At 33.7% G+C, this 25,464-nt stretch overlaps 4 protein-coding genes across 12 annotated transcripts; 3 read left to right on the top strand and 1 right to left on the bottom strand.

Annotated features, from left to right (window-relative positions):
- The first annotated feature begins 1,912 nt into the window (after positions 1 to 1,912).
- LOC123201267 (60S ribosomal protein L4-like) lies at positions 1,913 to 4,206 on the top strand. 2 transcript variants are annotated; one of them, XM_044616692.1, is made up of 2 exons: positions 1,913 to 3,096; positions 3,644 to 3,757. In XM_044616692.1, the coding sequence occupies exons 1-2, from the start codon at positions 1,993 to 1,995 to the stop codon at positions 3,740 to 3,742; spliced, it is 1,203 nt and encodes a 400-aa protein (XP_044472627.1). In that variant the 5' UTR covers positions 1,913 to 1,992; the 3' UTR covers positions 3,743 to 3,757. The 2 variants fall into 2 exon arrangements, with proteins under 2 accessions (XP_044472627.1, XP_044472626.1); XM_044616691.1 differs by lacking the exon at positions 3,644 to 3,757 and adding an exon at positions 3,799 to 4,206 and having other exon boundaries at positions 1,916 to 3,096.
- Positions 4,207 to 5,864: 1,658 nt separating this feature from the next.
- Positions 5,865 to 8,573, top strand: LOC123201265 (floral homeotic protein APETALA 2-like). Its single transcript, XM_044616690.1, has 10 exons — positions 5,865 to 6,381; positions 6,494 to 6,519; positions 6,589 to 6,619; positions 6,702 to 6,789; positions 6,882 to 7,027; positions 7,119 to 7,163; positions 7,254 to 7,354; positions 7,446 to 7,582; positions 7,692 to 7,808; positions 7,976 to 8,573. Exons 1-10 carry the CDS (start codon positions 5,945 to 5,947, stop codon positions 8,234 to 8,236), a joined length of 1,389 nt encoding a protein of 462 aa, XP_044472625.1. The 5' UTR covers positions 5,865 to 5,944; the 3' UTR covers positions 8,237 to 8,573.
- A 3,859-nt stretch (positions 8,574 to 12,432) lies between these two features.
- LOC123201912 lies at positions 12,433 to 19,930 on the bottom strand. Of its 8 annotated transcripts, none has more exons than XM_044617508.1 (15): positions 19,804 to 19,911; positions 18,736 to 19,520; positions 18,552 to 18,651; positions 18,315 to 18,457; positions 18,089 to 18,242; positions 17,856 to 17,965; positions 17,540 to 17,623; positions 17,413 to 17,461; positions 17,244 to 17,335; positions 15,989 to 16,124; positions 15,794 to 15,873; positions 14,371 to 15,713; positions 13,945 to 14,052; positions 13,016 to 13,859; positions 12,433 to 12,892 (listed from the first exon to the last, which is right to left on the bottom strand). In XM_044617508.1, coding segments are annotated over exons 2-14 (2,973 nt in total). In that variant the 5' UTR covers positions 18,738 to 19,520; positions 19,804 to 19,911; the 3' UTR covers positions 12,433 to 12,892; positions 13,016 to 13,287. The 8 variants fall into 8 exon arrangements, with proteins under 8 accessions (XP_044473443.1, XP_044473446.1, XP_044473444.1 ...); XM_044617511.1 differs by having other exon boundaries at positions 19,415 to 19,520; XM_044617509.1 differs by lacking the exon at positions 18,736 to 19,520 and having other exon boundaries at positions 19,804 to 19,930.
- A 2,255-nt stretch (positions 19,931 to 22,185) lies between these two features.
- Positions 22,186 to 25,123, top strand: LOC123201325 (L-ascorbate peroxidase 2, cytosolic). The gene is made up of 10 exons (XM_044616778.1): positions 22,186 to 22,345; positions 22,438 to 22,560; positions 22,652 to 22,826; positions 22,944 to 23,009; positions 23,991 to 24,039; positions 24,147 to 24,229; positions 24,348 to 24,427; positions 24,557 to 24,659; positions 24,750 to 24,808; positions 24,926 to 25,123. The coding sequence occupies exons 2-10, from the start codon at positions 22,442 to 22,444 to the stop codon at positions 24,942 to 24,944; spliced, it is 753 nt and encodes a 250-aa protein (XP_044472713.1). The 5' UTR covers positions 22,186 to 22,345; positions 22,438 to 22,441; the 3' UTR covers positions 24,945 to 25,123.
- Positions 25,124 to 25,464: the final 341 nt, after the last annotated feature.

Below are 25,464 nucleotides of genomic sequence, written 5' to 3'. Positions count from 1 at the left end.
TTATTATTAAATTAAAAGATTATTTTAAGAGAGTGTTTGGTTTGAAGAATGTTTTATTACCAAAATTGAATGATTATTTTGATGATTATTAAGTATAAATTATTGTTATGTTTGATAAAATTTGATAAAACTAGTTAGGTATAAATAATTATTATATTTGGTTAAGGGTAAAAAAAGAATATTAGTATATTATTTTACTTAAATACCTTTGGGTATAATTATTCTAAAATATTTTTTTATGTTATTTGTTGTATTAATTAAAAATAAGAGTATTTTTGTCTCAAAAAGTTAATAAATAAATATATAGTTATTAAAAAATAGATATTACTTTGGTAATATTTTAGTACCCAAAGTGGAAGTAGTAATTAGATTATCTCTTATATTACTTACAATATTAGTATTGGTAATAAAATAGTATTTGAATATTTTATTACTTATAAACCAATCAAAGTAATATAAGTAATAAAAAATATATTTTCAGAGTAATTTTTAATGCTCTCTAACTAAGCGACCCCTAAAAATAAATTACCTAGAATATTATTAAATATAAATTATTAATATTTTGATAAAATTTGATAAATATAAATAATTATTATGTTTGGTTAAAAGTAATAAAAAAATGCTAGTATATTATTTTATTTAATTATCTGAAGATATAATTCTTTTGAAATATTTTTTATATTACTTGTTATATTAATTGAAAATAAGGTTATTTCTGTTTAAAAAAATTAATAAATCAGAATATAATTATAATAAAATCAATATTATTTTCATAATCTTTTAATACTTTAGATAAAAGTGTAATTAAATTACATTTTATATTACTTATCACATCATCATTGGTAATAAAATATTTACTAAAATTTTTTACTATCTTACAATCAAATAAAGTAATATTAATAATAAAAAATTGATTATTAAAATATTTTTTTTATACATTAAAGCAAACGCCCCTAAGTGATATCTAGTTAATGTGAACAAAGATCAGGAGGGAGGGGATAAAGGGTTGTAACTTTCTCAAAGTAAATTCCATTGCCAAGGGCAATTTGGAAATAAAATTTTGTACACTTATAATAAATATAAATGATGATATATTAATATATGATTGTATATTTATTTAAAAATCACTTAATAATTAGGTTACACATAATTTTTAGTACCCAAAATGTGTACTAATTATAAGTGTAAACATAACATCGCTCTTAAGTTAAATTTACGATTTTTATATTAATAAAATTATGTGAACTCATTCTTAAGTATCTAATTGAGTATTTGAATAATGTATCATCAGGTGTTTGACTAAATTTAAATTAAAGATAAAATAACATCAAATTATATAATGATATATTATCTGGTTATCCAATTAGGTACTTTAAACTATATGCATTTAGTTTTGTTGTTAATTCTCCATATATTATAAAATAATAAAATTATGTATATGACTTTATACACAAATGATGATGTGTCACCATATAATTTAGTGTTATTTATTTTTAATTATCCAATCATATGATAATATGTCGTTATTTATGCACATAATACTATTCATTATAAAAACACAATCAATAAAATTATGTATACGTACTTTTAAGTACACAAATAATATATTATCATGTGATTAAGTAATTTTGAATTAAATATAAAATAACGTCAATAATACAATAACACATTATTTGTGTATTTAATTATATACATAAAAATATATAAACATAACATTAGTCATCTAGGTTTCAGGCCGGCCCATGAGCTACAAACCCGGCCTGGTCTTTAAGGTCTTCTCCCTAGGTGCAGCCCAAACCAGTTTGTAGATATCCTCACTCCTAACGCGGACAGAATAAGTCCCGTAACCAAACACTACGAAAGTCTCTGAAAAACCCTAGGCCTCACTATATGAAGATATTTATACCCACTGATTTTCATTTTTGACACTCTCTCACAAAACTAAACCCTAGCCCCATCTCCCCTTCAGCCTCCCTACTCTACCCAAGACCGATGGCCGCCACCGCTCGTCCTTTGGTCTCCGTCCAGTCACTGGAAGGTGACATGGCCACCGATGCAGCCCCCACCGTACAATTACCCGCCGTCATGAAGGCTTCGATCCGTCCCGACATCGTCACTTTCGTTCACTCAAATATCTCCAAGAACAGCCGCCAGCCCTATGCTGTCTCCAAGAAAGCCGGTCATCAGACCTCTGCCGAATCCTGGGGAACCGGTCGTGCCGTCTCTCGTATCCCTCGTGTTCCCGGTGGTGGTACTCACCGTGCTGGACAGGGAGCCTTCGGAAACATGTGTCGTGGCGGGCGCATGTTTGCTCCGACCAAGATTTGGCGCCGATGGCACCGGAAGATCAACGTGAACCAGAAGAGGTACGCTGTCGTCTCCGCCATCGCTGCTTCCGCCATCCCTTCCCTCGTGATGGCACGTGGACACAAGATCGAGAAAGTTCCCGAGTTGCCCCTGGTCGTCAGTGACTCGGTTGAGGGTGTTGAGAAAACATCCGCTGCTTTGAAGGTATTGAAACAGATCGGTGCTTATGATGATGCCGATAAAGCCAAGGACAGCCAGTCCATTCGTCCTGGAAAAGGTAAAATGAGAAACCGCCGTTACATTTCCAGGAAAGGCCCACTGGTTGTGTACTCAACTGAAGGCGCCAAGCTTGTTAAGGCCTTCAGGAACATTCCTGGTGTCGATGTCGTTAACGTTGAGAGGTTGAATCTTTTGAAGCTTGCTCCAGGTGGACACCTCGGACGATTTGTTATCTGGACCAAATCAGCCATTGAGAAGTTGGATTCAATCTATGGAACCTTCGATAAGGGGTCTGAGAAGAAGAAGGGGTACGTATTGCCTCGTGCCAAGATGGTGAATGCTGACTTGGCTAGGATCATTAACTCTGATGAGGTGCAATCTGTAGTGAGGCCGATTAAGAAGGAAGTTAAGAGAGCACCAATGAAGAAGAACCCACTGAAGAATCTCAACACTATGCTCAGGCTCAACCCGTATGCTAAAACTGCTAGGAGAATGTCTCTTTTGGCTGAGGCACAACGTGTTAAGGCTAAGAAGGAGAAGCTTGACAAGATGAGGAAGCCCATTACTAAGGTATAAATATTTCTTGAACTTTCATCTTATTTTTTATGTTTTTAATCATAGTTTGAATTCTCTTCACTATAATGTCTGATAGTGTCATAATCTATCAAGGCTTTAGTATTGAATACTGTGACTGGCAGTTTGATTATTTATTATATTTCTTTTGTGCAGCTTAGTTGTTTAGTCAAATTGAACGTTCTTGAAATTGAGCAATGGTTTTGATATCGGTTAATTTTCTGACTCAATTTCATTGTACTGACTTACTTTATGTTTTAGCTTCTAGGCTTATTGTTGTTGTATCTTTATGCGGCACCATTTGGCATTAGAATTTTAACTTTTAAGTATCTGGTTTTCATATAATACTTGCTTATGTTTTTGTCAACTTTATGTTTTGCTTGCATAAACCGTGATTTATTGGTTTGGTCGAGGTTATTGAGGGTATTTTTATATTGTTAACCTTTAATTATATAACAGTAGATTTGTTTACCTTATCATATATAAGCTTATGCTTTGTTCATTGTCAAATTTTATTTTCTATTAAATTCAATTCTACGAGAAGAATTCACCATCATTTTGGGTCATATGTGGTGAACCAATTTCCAAAGTTAATCAGCAACTTAGTATTGCCTATGAGGTTTGTTGTTTAATTTCATCGTAAAGTACTGTTGAACTATGTTTTTATCCTGATTATATTATTTTCTTTGATCCTGACAGGAGGAGGCGACTGCAATCAAGGCTGCTGGCAAGGCATGGTACCAAACAATGATCTCAGATAGTGATTATACTGAATTTGAAAACTTCACAAAGTGGCTTGGGGTGTCACAGTAGTGTGCTTTTTGGTTTTAAAGTTGATTATAAGACCATATTTTGTTAATCCTTTTTGTTTTGCTGTTGAACATTTTTGTTTTAAATTTTGCATCGAGTCATGGATGAGAATGTTTGGAAGGAAAATGAGAGGAAAAAATGTTACTTGGATTTTGGTTCTTCCTTCCTAACGTTTTTTCTCAACTGTCTAGGGCAAGGATATTCTATTACAATCATCTCTGGAGTTGATTTATTGTTTTTTAGCACTATTATGGGCGATTTTAAGTTTAAACTTAAAATATATCAATGTTTGTTATATTTTGATATGTGATGGGTTAGCTTGATAGAATTACAGAAGTTTTTATGCTTATATTTAGTGTAAGAGTGTAGGTCTCCATGGTTTTGAGTATCCAAATCATGTGGTTGAATGAGCAATGCTATGTTGACCTTGTTTCATTTCTTCTTCATCTATTTATTTTAAGTCCCAATCAGATTTTGTTCTCTAATTTATCTCTTGTTCAACAAAATTCATTCATTTGTTTCGTAATTTTGTGAGGCTGCTCTGAACTTTTATGACAATCTCCAATTATGAAAATGTTTCAGGGTCTAGTGTTGATGGGCTCATTTCACTTTGCCCTGTGCATAAAATCTGCGCTGCTTTTCAGTCCTCTGTAATTTCGACCATTACAGGCAGCCAATATACTGGACGCCTTAAAGAGCCTTATTAAGTATAACTCTTCCAGCTTTCGAGCTATGATGACTAATTATCTGGCCAAATACTACCATCTACGAAGTCTCATACTATTTTTCTCAACCATTCGCCATTCCTATCGTCGTCGTTCTTTTTCGTATTGGGTAAGGCAAACTTTTGTCGCCGTGGTTGTCGTCAATCTTGGCGTGGATCTTAGAGAATGGAAGTGATTTCATTTTAGAGCTTAAAATGGTAAATAGAAGTTGGTACAAATTGAATGGTAAATAAATGTTAGTACAAATTGAACAGTAAATAAAGGTTAATACGAATTTATTTTTTAATACATTGCAGAGATTTAACAACAGAAGTAGTTTTATTGCGTATTTTGATGAAATTTGGTTTATGATTGAAGACAGTAAAAGTCGAATGTAAGGTTAACTTATCATCCATTTTTGTTAAATGTAAGTACAAAAATAATTTTATTTTTTATTTTTATTTTTCAAAATGAGATATATTAGGTGGTGAACTATAATTTCTGAAATTATTAAAAGTGTTGATAATTTTTTTAGGGATTTAGAAAACTTGATAAAAGTTTGAGGGGTTTTTAAAATTTTAATATACTCTTAAATAGTTTAAAAATGATATTACACCCAAAAAAAAAAACAAAATATAATATTTTAAGATTTATTAGAATTTTGATATACAATAAAACAATGTGTATAAAAAAATGATGTATCACTTTATGATTAAGTTTTATTTTATCTTTAAATTTTAACTATCCAATCATAAGATAACATATCATTGTTTGTATGTAAAATTGTATATATAACATAACTCTTTGATATATTAGGTGTTTAAGTTTTGAAATCAATTGTTTATGATAGTTTTATGATTTAATAATGAGCAATGCTATGTGTACCCATTTTTTATACACAATTCATGTACACAGTAATGTGTCATCATGTAATTAAGTGATTTTAAAATATGTGTTATCATATAATAAAGAAACATTCAATCATATGATAATACCTCATCTATGTACACAAATTGTGTATAAAAAATGGGTACACATAGTATAACAAAACATTCATTTATAGGAAAACATGGGTGAGAAATTAGCTTTTTGAATCTAATAGATGAGAAATGTTAGTTTATCTAACATTGGGTGGGCAATAGTAATTTTGCCTATTTAATATTATTTTTCATTTAATTAAAATTTAGTTAAATTATCTTATGATAAAATAATTCATTTTAAAATATATATTTATTACATCGTCCGAGGAAATTTTCTATTAACCCAACTCAGCTTGACTCCCTCTTCTCTCCTATCAATCTCTTACATTTTTACGTTCAAACTTGCTTTTCATGGCGATCTTGGATCTTAACCTGGGTTTCGCTTTTGGTGGGTCAAGCTCCTTGTCTGGGAGTTTTGGTTCAACTGTCGTCAACGGCGACAGTTCTGAAAACTACTCCTCTTCATCGGAGCTGATCAATGACCCCACTCTTTCTTTCGGAATCTTAAAAGTCAACAGCCATGACGACAAGAATTGTAACACTAGCAACAAAGAGGTGGACAAAACCTCAGCCACCATTCAGTTTTTTCCTGAGGGTAAAGGGAAGTCTTCAGCTTCAAGAATACTTCACGGTTTTAGTCATATTTTTGACGGGCTGAACGCTTCCAATATGTTAAAGCCCCAGCCTCAGCCCATGAAAAAAAGTCGGCGGGGACCGAGGTCAAAAAGCTCTCAGTATCGCGGTGTTACGTTTTACAGAAGGACTGGGAGATGGGAGTCCCATATTTGGTCTGTGAACTTAAACTAGCTGTAAAGCTTTTGTTTTTCATTTAAAGATTTTCAAAGTTCACATTTTGATGTATTTTTGCTTTGTTGTTCAATTTTTTTTTTTTTTTTGCAGGGATTGTGGAAAGCAACTCTATTTAGGTGAGTTTTCTTCTGTTATTTGATCTTCTGTCAGCTGTTTCTAATACCAAAGCTTACAAATTTTTGCAGGAGGTTTTGACACGGCTCTTTCTGCAGCAAGGTCTTTAATATTTAAAAGTTTTTTTTTTTTCTCTGGGAATGATTATGATGCCATATTTGAGAAAATGTATCTTATAATTTAGGGCATATGATCGAGCGGCAATCAAGTTTCGTGGTGTTGATGCGGATATAAACTTTGATATCAGTGATTACAGTGAAGAAATTGAGTCGGTACGTTGGAAATCTGACTGAGTATCAATGGAAGAGATTCAGTTTTTTTTTTTTTAATTTTGCTCTTTTTGCTTGATTTTTCTTTTCTGCAGATGAGTTCTTACTCAAAAGAAGAATTTGTGAATGTGCTGCGCCGTAATAGCAATGGCTTTTCAAGAGGATCGTCAAAGTACAGAGGAGTGACCCTTCACAAATGTGGGCGCTGGGAAGCTCGTATGGGGCAGCTTCTGGGCAGAAAGTAAGAAACTCTTCAGTTTTCAATTTGATTTTCACTTGCTTTTAAGTTTTGAAATGAACTAAGAACTGGGAAATCATCTCTTGCTTTGCAGGTATGTATATCTGGGGCTGTTCGACACTGAGATTGAAGCGGCGAGGTCTAGATGATTTCGAAATTGATCTTCCTTTATGGTGTATTTTGAATGTAATTTTCTTTTAAACCTGATGTTTGCTATTGTTGAAACCAGGGCTTATGACAGGGCAGCCTTGAAATTCAATGGCATTGATGCAGTCACCAACTTTTCCCCAAGTTTGTATGAGGGAGAGATGACTGTTGACACTGGTGCTGGTATCACTTCGTGGTTACTAGTTTTGTTTCAAGTGTGTATTAGTAATGCTGTAAGTCTGTAATGTGAACTCCAAATGATTTTGTGATGCAGTCGTCGATGAGAATCTTAATCTGAATTTGGGTATTGCCCCATCTAGTTCAACCAGTTGCCGAAAGGAGAAGAGTAATGCGAATGGATTGCAGCATCAAAATACCCAGAATGACATCTTCACTGATTTGGGAACTGGGGTAATGTTGTTGATGTGGACATATAAACTTATACATGTTGAATTACATAGATTACTCACGACATAATTCTTTGTTAATTCACTTATGATGCCTTTGTTGTGCTTGGCAGATTGGGAATTTTGTGCCTGCATCAATGAAGGTTCCATCACAGCATGGGACTGTTATGGTATCTGGGAACCCTCCTCCCTGGAGTGGTGGATATTCCTCTTCTTTTCCAGCCTATCAGGTGACTTCCACTGTCTATTGATTAGCTGTTAGATCAGAATAGATATGAACTTCAATGCTTGACCGAATATGGAGTCACTTTTTATTTTTTTTCAAATATGTTTTTCTGCTGATGTACATCTCTAACACTTTTCTCAGATTGACAATGGTCCATCTTTGTGTTTACAGGAAAGAGTGGCAGAGAAGCGAAATCCCACGCAGGCATGGCAATGTGAGGCCCCTTATAAGGGACCGCCTTGTGTGCCAGTCTTCTCTGCTGCAGCATCATCAGGATTCTCATCTTCCAAATTCACATTGCCTTCAGCTGCTGCTAATCAATTTGACTATCCAAATTCAGTGATCCTCCGCCATCTTTATGCTCCGGACAACATCCCCTACATCCCAGACAACATCCCTCGCAACCCTTCACGTTACTATCGCAGGGGCTGACTGGTAGAACTAATGAAAAGAAAGAGTAGTTGTTAGATGTGGAATTTAGTCACTTCTTTTTGTAGTGTGCTAAGACAGCTAATATCTATCATATGTAGTTTTAGTGTTATTCTACCTGAACTTTAATTTGATCTGCTTAAAGGAAGAAGCATGTTCCACTCAGGATATGTTTGAGCTAAGCAAATTGTTGCGTTTTTGGCAAGGCTCTCAGAAAAAGAAAAGCAGCTGAAAAGATCAGAAGCTTGGTTTGCAAGAAGCCTTCTTATTCTGGAAATTAGGTTGTAATAGTTGAACTTCTACATATTTATGCTATGTACTGAATCTAGTTTGCATCCAAGTGTGTTTTAAGGGTGTTTGTACTTTCTCTATGTCTTTCAGCTCTTTAATGAACTAGCCATTCTCATTCAAAGCTGAAGCTTTCATTAATTTGCTCTGTAAAACAAAACCTATTTAGTTTGCCCCACGAAAATCCTAGGAAAGAAGCGTAAATATCTGTTTCCCCAGAGAAAGCCAGTTCCAATGAAACAAACAGACAAAAGTAAGATCTTAGTGAACGCTGTAATTTACCTTTGGTGTTGTAGCCCCAGCCTCTAGTATCCCACGTGTCCGACTTCTGGAGTTTCCTGGCAGGGCCTTTGTATAAATTTCCGCTATCCTCGGCTTTGTGTCAGGTTGAAGGGGGAAGCAGGCTAGTACCACCAGCTCCAAAAGCTGAAAAGTTTCCACGTATAATAAAAGCAAATCAAAAATCTGATGTACTTGTTCGGTAAACAGTAAAAAATTTGAATTTTTTAAACCTAATATTAGACTTAGGGATAAAAAGTAAGATGTTAGGTGTAAAGAATTTATGACTAATTTTTTTTCTATAAATATTAATGTCAAAATTTTATTTATTTAGTTTAATAATTATAAAATTATTATTAAATTTAAAATTTAATTTATTTTGTGTGATTGATTATGACCTAAAAGAGTTATCCAATTCATATAAAGATTTTCCTATTCGAGCTAACCCATTTTTTTAGAGTTAAATCAATTATACCTCGGTTTAGTATCGACTTCATAATCATTAAATCTTTAAAATAAAAGTTTAATTTTAAAATATTTTTATAGAAGAATTAAACACATATTATTAAATTAATTTTTCTCTATATTGTTTTATATATAAAATATTTTTTATTTCCTCCCTTGCAATCCCTGAATTTTTCAGGCCACTAGAAAGCACCCTATGGGAACTTTTTTTTTTTTTTTTCACTCTTTCAAATTTCTAGGTTCTGTTTCAAATTCAATGACTGGACTTGACTCCATTCCTGCAATTTATCTTTCCCAGGGAGCTCTGATGAACCTTTGTAATTTTGCATGAACCCATTTCATGAGAGTTGTTTTATACGTAGGGTTTGCTTTAAACTCTCACAAGAAGGCCTTTAATGTCCTCTTGAGTATCCAACTTATGCCAATTGTCTTGCCTGGATATCCATATCTCATGCGTATCTCGGTCAAAGGAACAGCAACATTTTCTGTGCAGTTGTTACAGAGAAAGTAAAATCACAAGCCCAAAAGTTTGACTGGGTTTAACACGTTTTTACAATATATCTATCGATTTCCACACTGTTAAACAAGTTTGTCTTATTAAGTTGGCCAAAAGACCATTTCCCACCCAAAGTTTAGTGAACTGACAATTTTTGTCTATTAATTAAAAAAATTTCAAATACTCATTATTATGTTAAAATTCATGTTTAAGGTTAAGGTTAAAAATATTATTTAACTAAAAATATTAAAAAAACTAAAAATTTATCACATTTCTCTATTTTAATTTAAAAATCTAATAATTTTCTTAGCCCCATCCAAGGTTTGAAAAATGATAATTTTCCCCTAGAGTTTTTTTCTCCTCTCTCCAATGAACATCTCCTTTCCCACTGTCAACATTCTCCCTCCCAGCTAGCTTCTCTCTCCCTCCTGATCTCTCCATCGCCCTCTCTTGGTTGTCTTAATCGAAGACAAAAACAAAATCGTCTTTATCTCAAACGAAGACAATTTGTCTTCTTCGTCTTCATCTTTGATGAAGACAACCAAGGGAGGGTGGTGGAAAGACCAGGAGAGAGAGAGATAAGCTAACTAGGAGGGAGAATATTGACAACTAGGAAGTAGATATTCGTCGGAGAGAAGGAAACCCTAGATGGGACATTGTCACTTTTTAAACTTTGGGTGAGAGAAAAATTATTAGATTTTTAAACTAAGAGAAAAAATATGATAAATTTTTAGTTTTTTAAATATTTTTAATTAAATAATATTTTTAACTTTAATTCTAACAATAAATAATGGGTATGTGAGTTTTTGAAAATTAATAAGTAAAAATTTTATTTCACTAAACCTTGGGTGGGAAATGTAAGTTTACTGAAAGCATTCTTGTTATTTCGATGGTTTTATTATGTTGTATCAATGTATTCTTAAGTGGACTTTTGGCTTATGGATTGTCCAACTAACCTTTTGAACATAAACAATATCTATTTGAAACCCTTTTACTCGTAGAAATACGCCTTGGATATGTTGATTATGTTGCGATTGAAGCCCTACTTATGGTGATCTTGTTGAATTGGGCAAATCTGTAAATATTAATGATCTCAGGTCCATCTATTAAAAAACAGGGGGACTCAACTAATATTAAAAACTTTTGTATCGATGGCGTATACGACTATTTCTCCTTTAAGTCCACCCTTTTACCCCACCCAAGCCGCTCTTGGGTACATTGAAACTTCGTAGTTGATGGAAGGTTGAGCTTTAATGGAGGCCCTTCAGGTGACAAGATAATTCATTCTGTTTAGTCTCTTTCATTTCAGTCATTTTCATGCCGGCTAGAAACAGTGATGCTTCCATTGATTATCCTATGAATTCTGAACTCGCAACATGGGATGGCTTTACTTTACTTCAAATGAAACCTAATAAAAAAACTAAAATAAAAACAGAACAGAGAGTTTATCCATAGAATGAGGCTTACTCATACGTCAAATCAAGCCTTTTTCTTGTTTTGTTACATCCAAACTTTCCTCCCCTTTATGACAAGCTTGTTTTTTTCTTGGGGTTCTTCTGTATTTACTTTCATGCGCACCTTTCTTTATTTTTTCACCGTCTAGTTACTCTGGTTCGACACTGTTTGCTCTCAGGCTTGTCTCCTTCGTTGCGTCACTTGTTGATAATTACATAAAACTCATATCAAGTTTTGAGAAGTAATGGAAGGAGGATGATGAATAAAAGTGATGGGAGAGTGGGAAGATGAGGTTTTATCGAAGAGGAGAAAGTAAGGCTAAGCTAGTAAGCTCAGTACAAACACACAGTGCCTTGTTCATCTGTTTGAGCCGCAGCCTGATGAAAGCTTCACAGTAATTTCATTCAGATCACTGTATAATAAAGCAAAACCCTAATTTTTTTTTTAAATAGGTAGGATACATATTAAAAAAAAATAAAAATAAAAATCTAAAATTATACTGACCTTATATTAGAAAATATCAGACTCTTAAAACACTTCCATAATTTCTTCTAAAACTGTAGTAATTTATATTTATATAATATTATATCATATCTTATATTTATCATGTGTGTATATATAAATTAATTTTAAATATATTTTAAAAAATATATATTTTTATTAATATTATATTATAAAATATATATTATCACGCCAGTATGTATCAGGTCTATATTTAATCTAGGTTGATTCAAGACTTTATCAATCTCCAAATGAACTCGAATCTAAAATTATACATTTTTAATTTCGTACTTGATCTTTACAAGTATTCAATTAATCAAACTTGTGAATTTAAAAATTTTTAATACGAATTAACTAAAATAACATTATTTTAATCAATACATATTAAAATAATATTATTTTAATTATTTTTTGTTCAATTATAATACCAAACCAAACTCAAGTTAAAATTAAATTCAAATTAAATCCCCTCAAATAAACCGTACTCAAACAACTTATAAAAATAAACTTGACAAACTTAAACGAACTCAAACTTGATTCGACTTAAATCCAATCTTAATTATCATGCTTTTAACTGGGACAAATTTTTGATCAGCACAAGATGATGGCGAAATAGCCATTTTCTGAAATTTATTTTATTAAAGTTAATTTTAACCAAGCGGTAAATTATTTCTTTATATCAAAAATCTTTAAATATAATCTAATGGATAATGCATGTTTCAATGATACATTCTTTTATTTGTATAAGTAATTTCAACCACAAACTCAGAAAATTTAATTCGAGGGGGCTTTTTCCTTGTAACAGGAAGAAACAAATAAGGAGGCTGAAAAAGGTCTTCAATTCAGATTCCAAATTCTCTATGGGTTTAACGTTGTTTGAAAGATGAGTTTTTTCACAACTTACTCAAGGTATCTCTCACCCTCTGTAACATCTTAAAGAACCCGGATGCCATTCCTGTTCAGAATGCAGTAGAAAGCAAATTACGATCACCGGAAGCAATTCTTTACCGAGCCCAAGCTCACGATTGTTTCTTTGTCATCAAAACAGATTCCTCTCAACAAGATGAAACCACCCAGATCCCTTTATTTCAGTTCATCTGTGATATATGGCAATTATTCATCAGGTTTTGCCAAAGTTGCCCGGTGGCACATTACAATGGCCAGTAGCAGCTCACCTGCAAACAAGCATAACATAAACACCAAGAGTTTGTAATTAGAATATACATGCCATCACCCATTTCGGTTCTTAATAAGAAAATCTGCTTAAGGGTATTCACAAGGTTTATTTAAAGGCTTACCTATTGAGGTGAACTTGAGAGCTCAGTTCATCCTCAGAGCCAGCTGCAATTTCCAGTCTTTTGTCTGCCAGCATGATCCTAAATTCCTGATACAATGAGGCTTACTGTCACAGAATAACAAAATGTTGCTTCTCACCTGCCATTACCAGGAAATCCATGTGTAAGAACATGGGGCCATGGTTCAGTAACGACGAGGGAAGCAGACCAACTCATCCAATTGATCACATTCATTATTCCCATAGAGAATTAAAGAGGGGTAACATTTCCAACAATCACATAGCAAATCCTCTGCTGTAAAAATTACTGGGATTAGAAATCTGACACTTCAGATCCTCATAATGGGGAATAAAACTGTTAAATCCAACTCCCCCATTTGTCATATAATCTGACACACCCAGATGACTAATGCTCTTAACCTCATTCCAACCACCCAAATGGCCACTTGGCATGTGTGCATTTCTTGAGTGTTGAGCTGTCGATTGCACAGATGCAGATGGATTGCTAGGTTGAGACTGATCATAGAGCATTGGTGAAATACTGCAAGTATCATTTGGAGGAGAAAATCTATTATTTGTTGAATCAAATTTGTTCGCTAAATGGTTTGGAAACCTTAGATTCGGATATTCAGAAATTGATTGTCGCATCAGCAGCTGAAGCCTTGCATCAAGGTCAAAAGGATTAGGCTCTGGAGATAAAGTTTGCCTCATTTCAGAGCCTACATTACTGATCCCTGATGAACCTTGGCCAACTTCCATTATTGCAGGATCAAAAAATGCAACATCTCCATTTCTGCCACTGATCCTAACTGGCTGCGTAGAGGTTTGTAGCAACTGACTCGTACTCACTGCAAAGGGATCCAACAGAATAGAAATATTAGAATTAACAACCAAGATATTCCTTTTCCTAGGAGTAAGGGATGAAAGACGAACCAGAACCGTCAAAAGTCTTGTTCATTGTCCTATGAGAAGAAAAACCTGGAGGGGGTGCCCTACTCAGTACTGCAAATCCTGGTGGGGCTGAAGTTGGAGCTTTTGAAACTGTTAAAATGGCAATGGAGCAAAGAATTTCAGGAAGAATTTTAAAGAACTAAATATTTAAAACACTGATATAACAAAAGGTGTAAAATACTGCCAGGTGGGAAAAGGAAATAAACTCCAGTTAATCAGCTATATAAAATAGAAGCACAAAACACTACATGCCAAGATCCAACTAATACTCAATATAATATGAGTATTTATTTATTATAGCTGTTTAAAATTACTTCAGAAAATACTGTTGACATTCAATGGATCAGTATTCAACTGGAAAAAGGGAAAAATTAAGACAAAAAAAAGAAACAAGTAAAATATACTAACCAGACGAAGACATAAACGAATAACAGCTAGGGATATTCTCAGACTCCATAGAGCTGCCTGAGGAAAAGATATTCCGATACTCATTTGTGCAAATCAAATCGTTTGAGGCATGACATTTATCGGCTGAATGCCTGATTTCATGAACAGATGGCTCAAAATCAGATATCTGATCAGACAAATCATCTTGCCTAGCAAACGAGAACCTAGATTGCCTGCTTTCTGATTCTTTGAACAAGTTTGGGATTTTAAGAGAATTATATTGTTGATCATTTTTGCTCAACAACTTAACTAAACTGGACGGCGAGGTCAATGAATCTTCCCATGAATCTGAGTCTATTGATAGAATTTTTGAAATTATGCTGCCCTCTCCCACATCTGAAGCTAAACTGCTGCGTAAATGTGGTTTACTATCATAGTTTTCCAGGTAGTTTCCCAATCCTACCTCTGAGAATACTCTGGAGTGGTCAACAGTTGCATCCAGACTAACAAAGCTACTAACTTCGTTCTTAGATGTCAATGGAGAAGAAACTGTGTCATATTTCATGGGTGCAATTCCATTATGCACATCAAGATTACTATAACTGTCTATCTCACCTGACTGCCAAGATCTATAGCTTGACTGATTTAAATTCTGGAGTGAATAGGGTGAGGAAGACAAGCAAGTGTTATGACGGATGGCTTCTGAGCCCTTCAATTGTTGATCATCAAAATCTAAAAAATCTTCCATCACTGGAGCTCCATTTGACGCAGGAGATGCTGTAGGCTCACTAGATTGCTCGCTTATATCTTCTTGTGAACCTTGACTCTCGAGCATGTTATCTGGCGCATGACTGGATGATGAACCGTTTACAACAGGATTAGAGTACTCTTTCTTAAAGCGATTCTGAAGGCAAATTGATGATAACCCAGAGCATAAACCCTGACTATCCTTAATAATATGATGATTTTCATTCTCAACAGAACCAGGACTAGATAGGGATTTATTATGTTCTAGAAATATTGCTTTACTGTCATTTGAAGATGGCAGATCAGGTGAGCGGTTTTTAGTTGTTGAAGTGGCAGGCGTCCTACCCAAAATAACTTCTGCTTTTGTATTTGAAAAATCAATTTGATAACCACCATTAATATGTTCTCTTCGCAAATTCAATGAATTCAACTTAGAATCAAGAACTTCACAATTTGCTTCAGCTTCCATCGACTTTACACTGTGAGATCTAATGGTGCTTAAAGTATCTGATTTAAGGACTTGGGGACCATTAGATATCTTAGGCTGATCGACTGAAGGTTGACCTGAACCAGACAAATTTTTACTTGGTGGCAGACTAGCTGAGACACGCATGACCCTGGTAAAGAAAACTTAGAAAAATAAGTCATCATATCACAAAATAAATTTCAGGATTCTATGGACTGGAAGACAGGATACCATGAGGTTGCTGCAGGGAGTGAATTAGATTTTCCAGTACCATTATCTGCACAATATCCCTTATTCTGACTGTCAATATTCTGCAGGAAACAGATAACAAAGCTCTTCAAAACTGTAGATACAATGTATAAACACATTCAAAACTATAAGAACATAAATTTCAAATTCATTATAACCTACTGTATGCATTCTTACATTTGAAGAATTGGTGGCAACAGGTTTGGCTGTTAAAGATATGCTGCTATTGATATAATCGTCAGCTGGGGGAGGTAAAACATCTCCTGAGCGATGCATATTATTTGTGGCACCAACAATTTGTTGAACTCTACTCCTTCATAACCAAAAGGACTTAGTTCAGAACATGATAGAGATATCAAACACAACTAATCACGGACCAGAAAAAGCAGAAAAGTTTTTTCACAAACAACATTGAGTGAGTAGGGAAGGAGAGAACTTAAAGAGTCAGAAAGACAAGGCACAAATAAAACCAAGCAAATACCACATTAAAAAACAGGAAAAACCTAAAACAGAGGTTAGAATTAAATTATTAACAATTAGGTAAAAGGGAATAATATGGTATATAATATCTGTGCATTCCCTCACAACTTGAAAATCAATCATCGTGATAGAAACTAGTTTCATAGCCAGATTATACCACAAACCAACTAAATTAGAAGTATAAATCAGGAAACCATATAAGCAAATAATTTCCAGAACAAACAAGCACTCACTAACCAAGATATTGGAACGTCTAAACAAAATATCTGCCAACCTGTCCCTGAGAAATCAATAAATCATCACCAATACTCAAAGTGTAGCACAACTTCAGCATTTTTACTGCTGCTAGCTGCTCAGTTTAAGTTCATGATAAATTTTCCAAGATTCAACATTTGGAATGATAAAACATCCCATAAGATGTTTGTCTGTTAGAACACCACACTCAGCCTTGAGGGTTGAACATAAGTGGCATGAGAGAAAGTGCAGAGGATCATAACACTAGGGGACCACAACTGAAATTGGAAAATGCCTCAATCATGGGAAGGGACACATGGCTCATAAAGGAGATGGATTTGATTATACAAATGAGTGGGTATACACCTTCAGAATTCAGTAAAACACAACAAACAACCCAGTAAACAACCAACACAAAGCAACTACTGGTTTTTGTTTATAAAATCAGCATGATTACAACTTGTACCCACTCACTACTACAACCAAAATGACATGAAAGATAGAACTGAAATGGAAATTGGATTGTTCTGGCAATTCGAAGAGCCAGAGACCTCCCATAAATTGGATAATTTAATTATAAACTATCCAATTTCTTAAAATGTCAACACAACGACAAAAGTAGTCAATGGCCATCAGGACAAAATGCTAATTTTTTTTCATGCAACATAGAGAACATGGCCCTTTAAGTACACACTTTCAAATGTGAAAATTGGATTACCTTGTAAAGGCTGAAACAATTTCATCCTTCGTAAAACTATCTTCTTGAGAGCCAAAATCATGCAAATACAAACAATCTGGAATGCTACAAGGCTGGACCAACAAAAATATTGATCAGAAAGCAACTAAGTCAGATCTTCAAGGAACTAAGACTATAAAAATGTTATTACCATGTTTCTTAGCCAAGCATGACAATACTTTGTTGTTCCAAAACAAGCCCTGCAAAAGAGGGGTTATAAGTCTTAACTAGTAGTCTTTTGGACTTAAAGCCTACAAATTAAGCATAAGAATGCTTACCTCAAAGGTCTACCTTCCAAGATAAAACCATGTGCTGATTGAATACATCGAATTGCTTCCTCCTCTTTTGTGTATGTAATGTACCTAACGGGATCACCAGCATTAGATAAATGAGCAAAATACTGATTAAAAACAACCGGCAACAATACATGACAAAGTTTCAAGATTTTGCCAAGAGACAACATAGCAAACTCTAATCATTGCATGTGATTCTTGACAAAGGAGCAATCAAATAGAAAGATGGAGAAGAAAATCAAATATGGTGAATTCCACATTAAGTTCAGAATTGCAGGAATTAGACAGTCAATCAGCTTACACACAACAACTGTTGTTTGAAGAATGCTGAATAACCCCAGTTGCTGTACGGGAAATGGACACCTTCAAAACCTTTCCATATTGGCCAAAGTACTCCCTTCCCTTGAGAAGCTTTTGGAGACAACAAAAGAAATTAATAAAAATCAAATCTATAACAGCAGATTGAAATAAAAGAAAAGAGCAATCATTTTTCACTGAATAACCTGACATGTACAATAGGGAAAAACTACGTACTTCCTCGTCTGCAAGATTAAGTGGTAATCCAATTATATAAACTAGATTCCGTTGAATAACTCTAACATTACTAAGATGCATCCTCCCTTCAGCTGCTTTAGGCTTTGCCCTTTGCAATTTCAGTTTACGCTCTGAATTTATTTCAGCCACCATCCTGTACAATAAAAAATGTGTTGCTACCTTAATAGCCAGTAACATAACAATACAAATTAAATAGCAAAGTCACCTTAACAATAATAACCTTTCACATTTTGCAGCCATCCCCACAATTTTTTCTTTGTCATAAGCTGTACGACATGCAGGGCAGCGACCCTCAGTGCCATCCTTCTCAGCCATTTCCATAATGTGATGCCAGCACCAAACACATATCTGTAAAGATGACAAACAAGTAATTACAGAAAAAATTAACCAATCCATGTATTGTTGGCAATAAGAACTTTATGTAATGGATAGACGTTCAAACCTCATAACCACATTTGCATGGCTTCAATTGCTTATCAGTCAAATCCATTTCCTCAGTGCATAGTGGGCATGTCTTTTCTCCCTTGTCGCTCATGATTTCCCTAAAAGTTCAACCACATGAAAAAGGTTAGATATCAAAGACAATCTATTTTTCAGCATGCAACCTTGTTTTTTATTTTCCATACATCAACTCAGTGGAGTATCACACTAAAGCTACAATAACTACTCTAATATCAGCAAAATTAGTACGGTCACTGAGAATCCTGCTTCAGCTGCTCCCAGCTCTCAAGGATGTTCCAGAACTTCTCATGATACATACACCAAAACAATAAGTGAACACTTATGAATGCAATTCCATGAAAAAAATTAAGACAAGATACAGCAGGCTTAACCAAAATTATATCCATTCTCACAATAAAAGCAAAACACTTATCAAAACATATGATTATAGAGAATCAGCCATAATCATTAAAACATGAAATTAAGACAAAAATGAAATATTAAGTGAACTTTAAGTAATATTTCTAATTTGCACTTGAAATTTAGATAGACTGCAGTGCTTCATATCATCAAAACAAAATTCAGAAACCTAGAAAATCAAATACATTAGTTTCATCCAAATACAACTGCTCCAACCCAAAACAATGCAGTGAACTAAGAACCAATCTGTTATGATATTAAACAACCTCTTAGACCTCAACACCTATCTTATGCATAACATCCACCAAAACAAAGACATTTCATGTTCATTAGTCAAAATTCCATATATTTTCTTTCATAGTCACCAGAAAACTGAGTAAAAATGAAGAAATGAACTGATTATACAGACTTCTAATACTATATTTCAATTCCCCAACAACGTACCACAATTCCCCAACAAAAATCAAACTCAAACTCAGTTATCCAACAACTCAATGTTAAGTGCGTCGTATCATAAAAGTCAACCCCTGAAGCCTTCAATCCAATTAATCTAAACGATTAAACAAAAAAAATTACTTTCATCCACACAAATAAATACAAACACTCATGAAATCAAAATTATAAAAAAATACAAAAAATGCAGACACACTTCCAAAAGACCTAGATTCAAAAAAAAAAAAAACAGAACTCGTTTCGAATACCTAAAATCCAAAAACAAAAACGAAGATCCTTTAATTAAATATAATATAATCGGAAATATTTTGTGGTTGAATGGCGGAAAATGCGAATCTGGATAAGTGTAAAAAGAAAGAGTCAGAAAGGATGAGACTTACAAAGTGGGATCGAAAAAGCAGAGGAATCTCTTTTATCACAAATAGACCGGATTGGACTGGATTGGATTGGAATATTTGATTCTGGATGATGAATGTGAAAGCCGCACACAGGTCAATGCACAACTCTCTTTTAGAGGGGCCGCTGTTGGGTGCGTTGCCCTGTGCTGTCACCGACGAAATTTTTTTCCCATTTTGCCCTTCTCCTTGCCGTTATTTGCTTGTTTGGTTAATTATGTGGTAAGGCTTTCAGTTGGTTAAGGTGAGCCCGGCCCATCAAAATTTTCCATCAGGCTCAGCAATTCTAGAGGAATCTTCCTTCTTCTGGTACCCAGAAAACTTTTTCTCATAAGTTTGTGAAGGATAATACCACTGGTAGAAATAAATTTTATAAATTTATCTACACAACTAAGATAAAAATTTATAATTAAGTAAATTTTAGATAAAAATTAGTAATTTTTTAAAAAAATTTTAACTAGGTCAAATCATAAAGCCTTGACTAAACTTGCATAACTCATGGGCGTACATAATTCATAATTTTGCAAATCGTGTTAAAAAAAGGGATTCAACCCTCTTACCATGTCTAATTACCAACCAAAGAGGTAGACCATATGTCCATCCTTTTAAAAGAATTGAGTAGGGACAAGTAAAAACCCACAAAAAATTCTAATCAAGTGTCGATTGTATAATCAATAACTTCTTCTTATTTGATTTTACACATACGATATTCAATATGTAACAATCAGCAATTAGTTATAATAAAAATTATCAAACATATTTCTCATCTATCAATTATCTAGTTGTGCAGTCAAACTTCTTACTTAGATGCAACAAAAACTTTACAATACACATCATGTTCAGAAGGAAAAACTACCGTTTTATACCATTCTGTTTAAGTTCAATTAAAATGTAAATAGATTATGAAAATCATATTCAAATTATGAATACACATATTTAACTATTCGAATATAAGTTTCTTTCTCGTTCTATAAATATGAAAAATTATACATAAGAAAACACATACATAGACATATATATGAGTACACCCACAAAGAGAAATATTACTCCTAATAAAAATTATCCTCAAATAAAGTAGAAGACTTTTATAAAAATTCAATTATTATCGGCATGGGGCATTTGATTAAACAGATTAAAAATTATTTTGATAATTTATTTTTTATTTTATTTTATTTTGTTTATAAGTAATAAAAGAATTCGATAATTTTATATTATCTATGATAATATGAGAGATAATATAATAAATAATTTAATTACTGTCTTTACGTATTAAAAAATTATTAAAATAATATTAATTTTATTATAATTATATTTTTATTTATTAATTTTTTTACGTAAAAATAATCTCATTTTTAATTAATATGAAAATATTTTAAAATAATGATACCTAAAAAAATATTAATATTTGTTATTATCTTAAATAAATATAATAATGATTTATATTTATCTAATTTTATCAAATATAATAATATATATATAATAATCTTTAAAATAATAATATTTTATTTTTAATAAAAAATATTTTTCAAATTAAACACCTTTTTTAAATTTTTATTTAAAATCGAATTATTTTAAATCTGAGTATTGTTATGATATATTTAATTGTATTTACAACATTTAATTAATAAATTGTTCAGATTTTAATTGTACAAAATTTTATACAAAATATATTAAGAAAGATTACCAAAATAAATCAATTTTACACCATCAACCTACATTTTTTTACCTCAGATTTTTCTCGTAATTTATGATTAATATGATAATAAATTACAAATAGGATATTAATTTTTTAATTTACTAAATAAAAGTAAGGCTGGATTCGAGCCGAGCCAGCTCGGGCTCGAGCTCGGCTCGGCTCGGTTCGAGCCCGAAACGAGCTGGGCTCAGCTCGGTTCGATCGAGTTCGAGCCGAGCCCGAGCTGGCTCGGTATATTTTTTTAAAAATTTTTTTATACAAAACGGCGTCGTTTTGATTTTTATATATATACAAAACGGTGTCGTTTTGATATAAAAAATGAACCGAGCCGAACTGTTACTGAACCGAACTGAAAACGAGCTAAACTCGAACCGAGCTAAATTCGATTTGAATCGAACTCGAACCGAACTCGAACCGGCCCTCAAAAAGCCGAGCTGAGCTTGACTCGGTTCGAATCCAGCCCTAAATAAAAGTAAGGGGATAAGCACGCCGCACCGGCAAAGAATGAATAACTTGACAACCATAATCCCATGCACACGTGTCCAATCTTTGGCCCGCCAATTGTCCTTCCAGCTTCCAGAGAGTAGAGAGGGCCCCAGCTGACAATACAAATTGGAAATACAATTCGATTTTAGCCGCTCGATCAAGCGTAAATAAAGCTAACGGCCCAAAACGAGCACTAGAATCTTCCTTGGGCTCCCTTTCTATAAATATATCTCATTTTCGCGCTCTACTGCATAAGCTAGAAAGGCTCGTGTTCAACTCGTGGCCTTTCAGACATCGCATTGTACAGTAAACAAGGAGTGTTCGGAGCTCGTGATCAACAACTAGGTAAGATCAGTTTTGTGTTCAATTTGCTTTGGTTTTGTAAAGCTTGATCGTGGAAAGTTGAAATGATTGATTGCAAGTACTGTTGACTGTAGAGATATGGGAAAGTGCTACCCAACTGTGAGCGAGGAGTACCAGAAAGCAGTGGAGAAATGTAAGAGGAAACTGAGAGGGCTCATTGCTGAGAAGAACTGTGCCCCCATCGTCCTTCGTTTGGCGTAAGTTGTCCATTTCTATTTGCATATAATTTTGTGTAACGATGGAATTGGATGTTTATAAATTTTATTGTTTTTTTTTTCTGTGTTGCAGATGGCACTCAGCGGGAACCTTCGACGTTCATACGAAGACTGGTGGGCCGTTTGGGACGATCAGGCATCCGGATGAGCTAGCTCATGAAGCTAACAATGGTCTTGATATAGCTGTAAGGCTTTTGGAGCCCATCAAGCAGCAGTTTCCCAATTTGTCCTATGCAGATTTCTACCAGGTATTTATCTGTTATGATTATGAAATTGTGGGTGATGTATATATCTTGTTCCATTCATCTATTACCGAATGAGACTGATGGTTAATTACTTTTGGTGGCTGTTTATTTTTTATAAAGTTGGCCGGAGTTGTTGCTGTTGAAGTTACTGGTGGGCCGGAGATTCCTTTCCACCCTGGAAGACCTGTAAGTGAAGTTTTCATATGCTCTATGTGTTTATTCTTTCTTTTCCATTAGAATTTGTAGTTAATTAATACTGTGATAATCTCATTTTATATCTTCTGATGTCACATGTTTCTAATCAGTGTTTAAGAAGTTCAGTATTATATAGCTAATAGGATAATTAAGGAACTTACTTTAGTATTAATTGGCTGAGAGCCTATGCAATTAGGGCTTCGAAATCTCAAATCAGTCTGGTGGGAAGAGCCATTTTCGTGTGTAATGTTATGGTCATTTAGGCTGCCTGATTATATTTATTTCAATGCTCATGGAGTTTTTAGCAAGTAATGCAATTAGGCTTTCATTTAATCCCTAAAAACTAATCAATATTTCCGTAACTTGGGAGAATTGAATTAAACAAAATATTAGGCAGGAGAGAAAGATCCTTCCTCAGGACAGAAATATTTAGGAAAGTGAAGGATTGAGCAAAATGGCATTACTAGGATAATAGTCGTGGCAGTTGTTTGAGCAACTTAAGTATCATGCTATGTGCCTCAATGCCATCAATTGATGATAATGCATTTTCTGCCATCTATTGTTCTTTCTTCTTAGTCATCTTATGCTTTTATGCCAAATTTGGCTTCATCTTCTCTTTATATGCTGATAGTTGTAGTATGGTCTTTCCATATGTTTATGTTTAGTACAATAAGACAATTGGATATGTAATGTGTTTAAAACAAAGCCAACCTGAGCCTGTGGTCCTTTTCTTATCATAGTTTTCTGGGTAATTAGATAGTTTCATGTAGGACTGGTATAAGGCATAATGTCATTACTTTGGATTATGTCAAAGTAGTTAGAAGGGAAACTAATTCTGTCAAATAACATTGCAAATATATATGACTGGGAACTAACACATTTATGATCTGTTGAACAAGCATTTCGGTTCTTTAATCTGTTTAAATGGTATCATTGCTTGTTTCTAATAAATTGTAAAATCTCATATTGCAGGATAAATCTGATCTGCCACCAGAGGGTCGCTTACCTGATGCCACTAAAGGTTTTTTAAATCAGATCACTCAAGTTCAAACTGTAAAATGTGACCACTACATATAATTTTCTTTTAACAAATTGATTAACATTCCCAATGTGTTGTTGCAACTTCAGGTTCTGACCATCTTAGGGACGTCTTTGGCCACATGGGTTTGAGCGACAAGGACATTGTGGCATTATCTGGTGGTCACACCCTGGTCTGTTGACAAACAATGGAATAGATTCAGCTAGATCTCTCATGAGCAATTTTCATGTCTTTTTGAAACATGATACATACTTTTAACATCATAGCTTGACGTACAAATTCTATTACAGGGAAGGTGCCACAAGGAGCGATCTGGATTTGAGGGAGCCTGGACTACCAATCCCGTCATTTTTGATAACTCCTATTTCAAGTATGCATGCATATCAATTTTTTTTTTTTTAAAGACTTTTTTCTACTAAGTCTTGCTGCTTGCTGGATATATAGACTGAAGAACAATGCAATCATTAATATAAGTAAATTTGTTCTTCTGTTTTATTAGGGAATTGCTTAGCGGAGAGAAAGAAGGGCTTATTCAGTTGCCATCAGATAAGGCTTTGCTAGAGGATCCAGTCTTTCGTCCACTTGTTGAAAAATACGCGGCTGTGAGTAACATCTAGCCACATATATATGGAAATTGACAGATTATCTCATGACTGGCTAATGGAACTTATTCTGTAATGTTTTTGCATCAGGATGAGGATGCCTTCTTTGCCGATTATGCCGAAGCTCATTTGAAGCTCTCGGAGCTTGGGTGAGTTTTTTTTGTATTTTAAAACCCTTAAATTCTATTCTAATTCACATTGGCTGTAAATCTTTCCTCTATTTGAGTGTTGACCGGGACAACCTTTTTCTTTTTCGTTGTTTTCAGATTCGCGGATGCGGAGTGAGTCTTATTCGTGTATGCATATTTCAGAAGTGTCAAAATAACCTGTTTACGTAAAAAGCTTCCAGTATTCCGGCCATGTGCTTGCCCCTGAACTGGTATGTGTTGTGAGTCTTTGAATCTATGCAAATAATATGTACAGTAATGTTGTGACTGGAATAAAAATGATCTTATTATTATAAACTGTTTATCCATGCATAAGCTTAAAATATTTTCAGTTTGTATTTAACTGATTTCCACTGTTAAAACAATCATGTTAATTTCTGGAAGAGTAATATTATAAAGACAAACAAATTGTCTTTATAGATATTATATCCATTTTCTAAATAGAAATTACATTTTCGTTGGTAATTATGGATTTACGGTCAGAAACACAAAACATTAAAAATAGAAAAATTGATATCTTTAGTAATATAAATCAATAAATTAAGATTTATTATCATTAAAAAAAAGATTAAGGTGGCTTATTAGGCAACCAAAAATCCGCCATTGATGCTACAACAGTGTATTTTGCAACAGATTCA

Source organism: Mangifera indica, chromosome 18 (assembly GCF_011075055.1).
Source record: "Mangifera indica cultivar Alphonso chromosome 18, CATAS_Mindica_2.1, whole genome shotgun sequence".
Classification (NCBI taxonomy): domain Eukaryota; kingdom Viridiplantae; phylum Streptophyta; class Magnoliopsida; order Sapindales; family Anacardiaceae; genus Mangifera; species Mangifera indica.
The sequence above is the reverse complement of the archived record's forward strand: the minus strand, read 5'-3'. Positions and strand labels throughout refer to the sequence as shown.

Bases quoted from the DNA above. Each gene is read 5' to 3' on its own strand.
- LOC123201267 (XM_044616691.1), top strand. From the start codon at position 1,993: ATGGCCGCCACCGCTCGTCCTTTGGTCTCCGTCCAGTCACTGGAAGGT. The intron at 3,097-3,798 runs GTATAAATATTT...TGATCCTGACAG, and splicing joins TGAGGAAGCCCATTACTAAG to GAGGAGGCGACTGCAATCAA.
- LOC123201265 (XM_044616690.1), top strand. From the start codon at position 5,945: ATGGCGATCTTGGATCTTAACCTGGGTTTCGCTTTTGGTGGGTCAAGC. The intron at 6,382-6,493 runs GTCTGTGAACTT...TTTTTTTTGCAG, and splicing joins AGATGGGAGTCCCATATTTG to GGATTGTGGAAAGCAACTCT. The intron at 7,583-7,691 runs GTAATGTTGTTG...TGTGCTTGGCAG, and splicing joins TCACTGATTTGGGAACTGGG to ATTGGGAATTTTGTGCCTGC.
- LOC123201912 (XM_044617508.1), bottom strand. The intron at 17,462-17,539 runs GTAAGCATTCTT...CCTCTTTTGCAG, and splicing joins TTGGAAGGTAGACCTTTGAG to GGCTTGTTTTGGAACAACAA. The intron at 15,714-15,793 runs GTATCCTGTCTT...TTTCTTTACCAG, and splicing joins CTCCCTGCAGCAACCTCATG to GGTCATGCGTGTCTCAGCTA.
- LOC123201325 (XM_044616778.1), top strand. From the start codon at position 22,442: ATGGGAAAGTGCTACCCAACTGTGAGCGAGGAGTACCAGAAAGCAGTG. The intron at 22,561-22,651 runs GTAAGTTGTCCA...TCTGTGTTGCAG, and splicing joins CCCATCGTCCTTCGTTTGGC to ATGGCACTCAGCGGGAACCT. The intron at 22,827-22,943 runs GTATTTATCTGT...TTTTTTATAAAG, and splicing joins CCTATGCAGATTTCTACCAG to TTGGCCGGAGTTGTTGCTGT.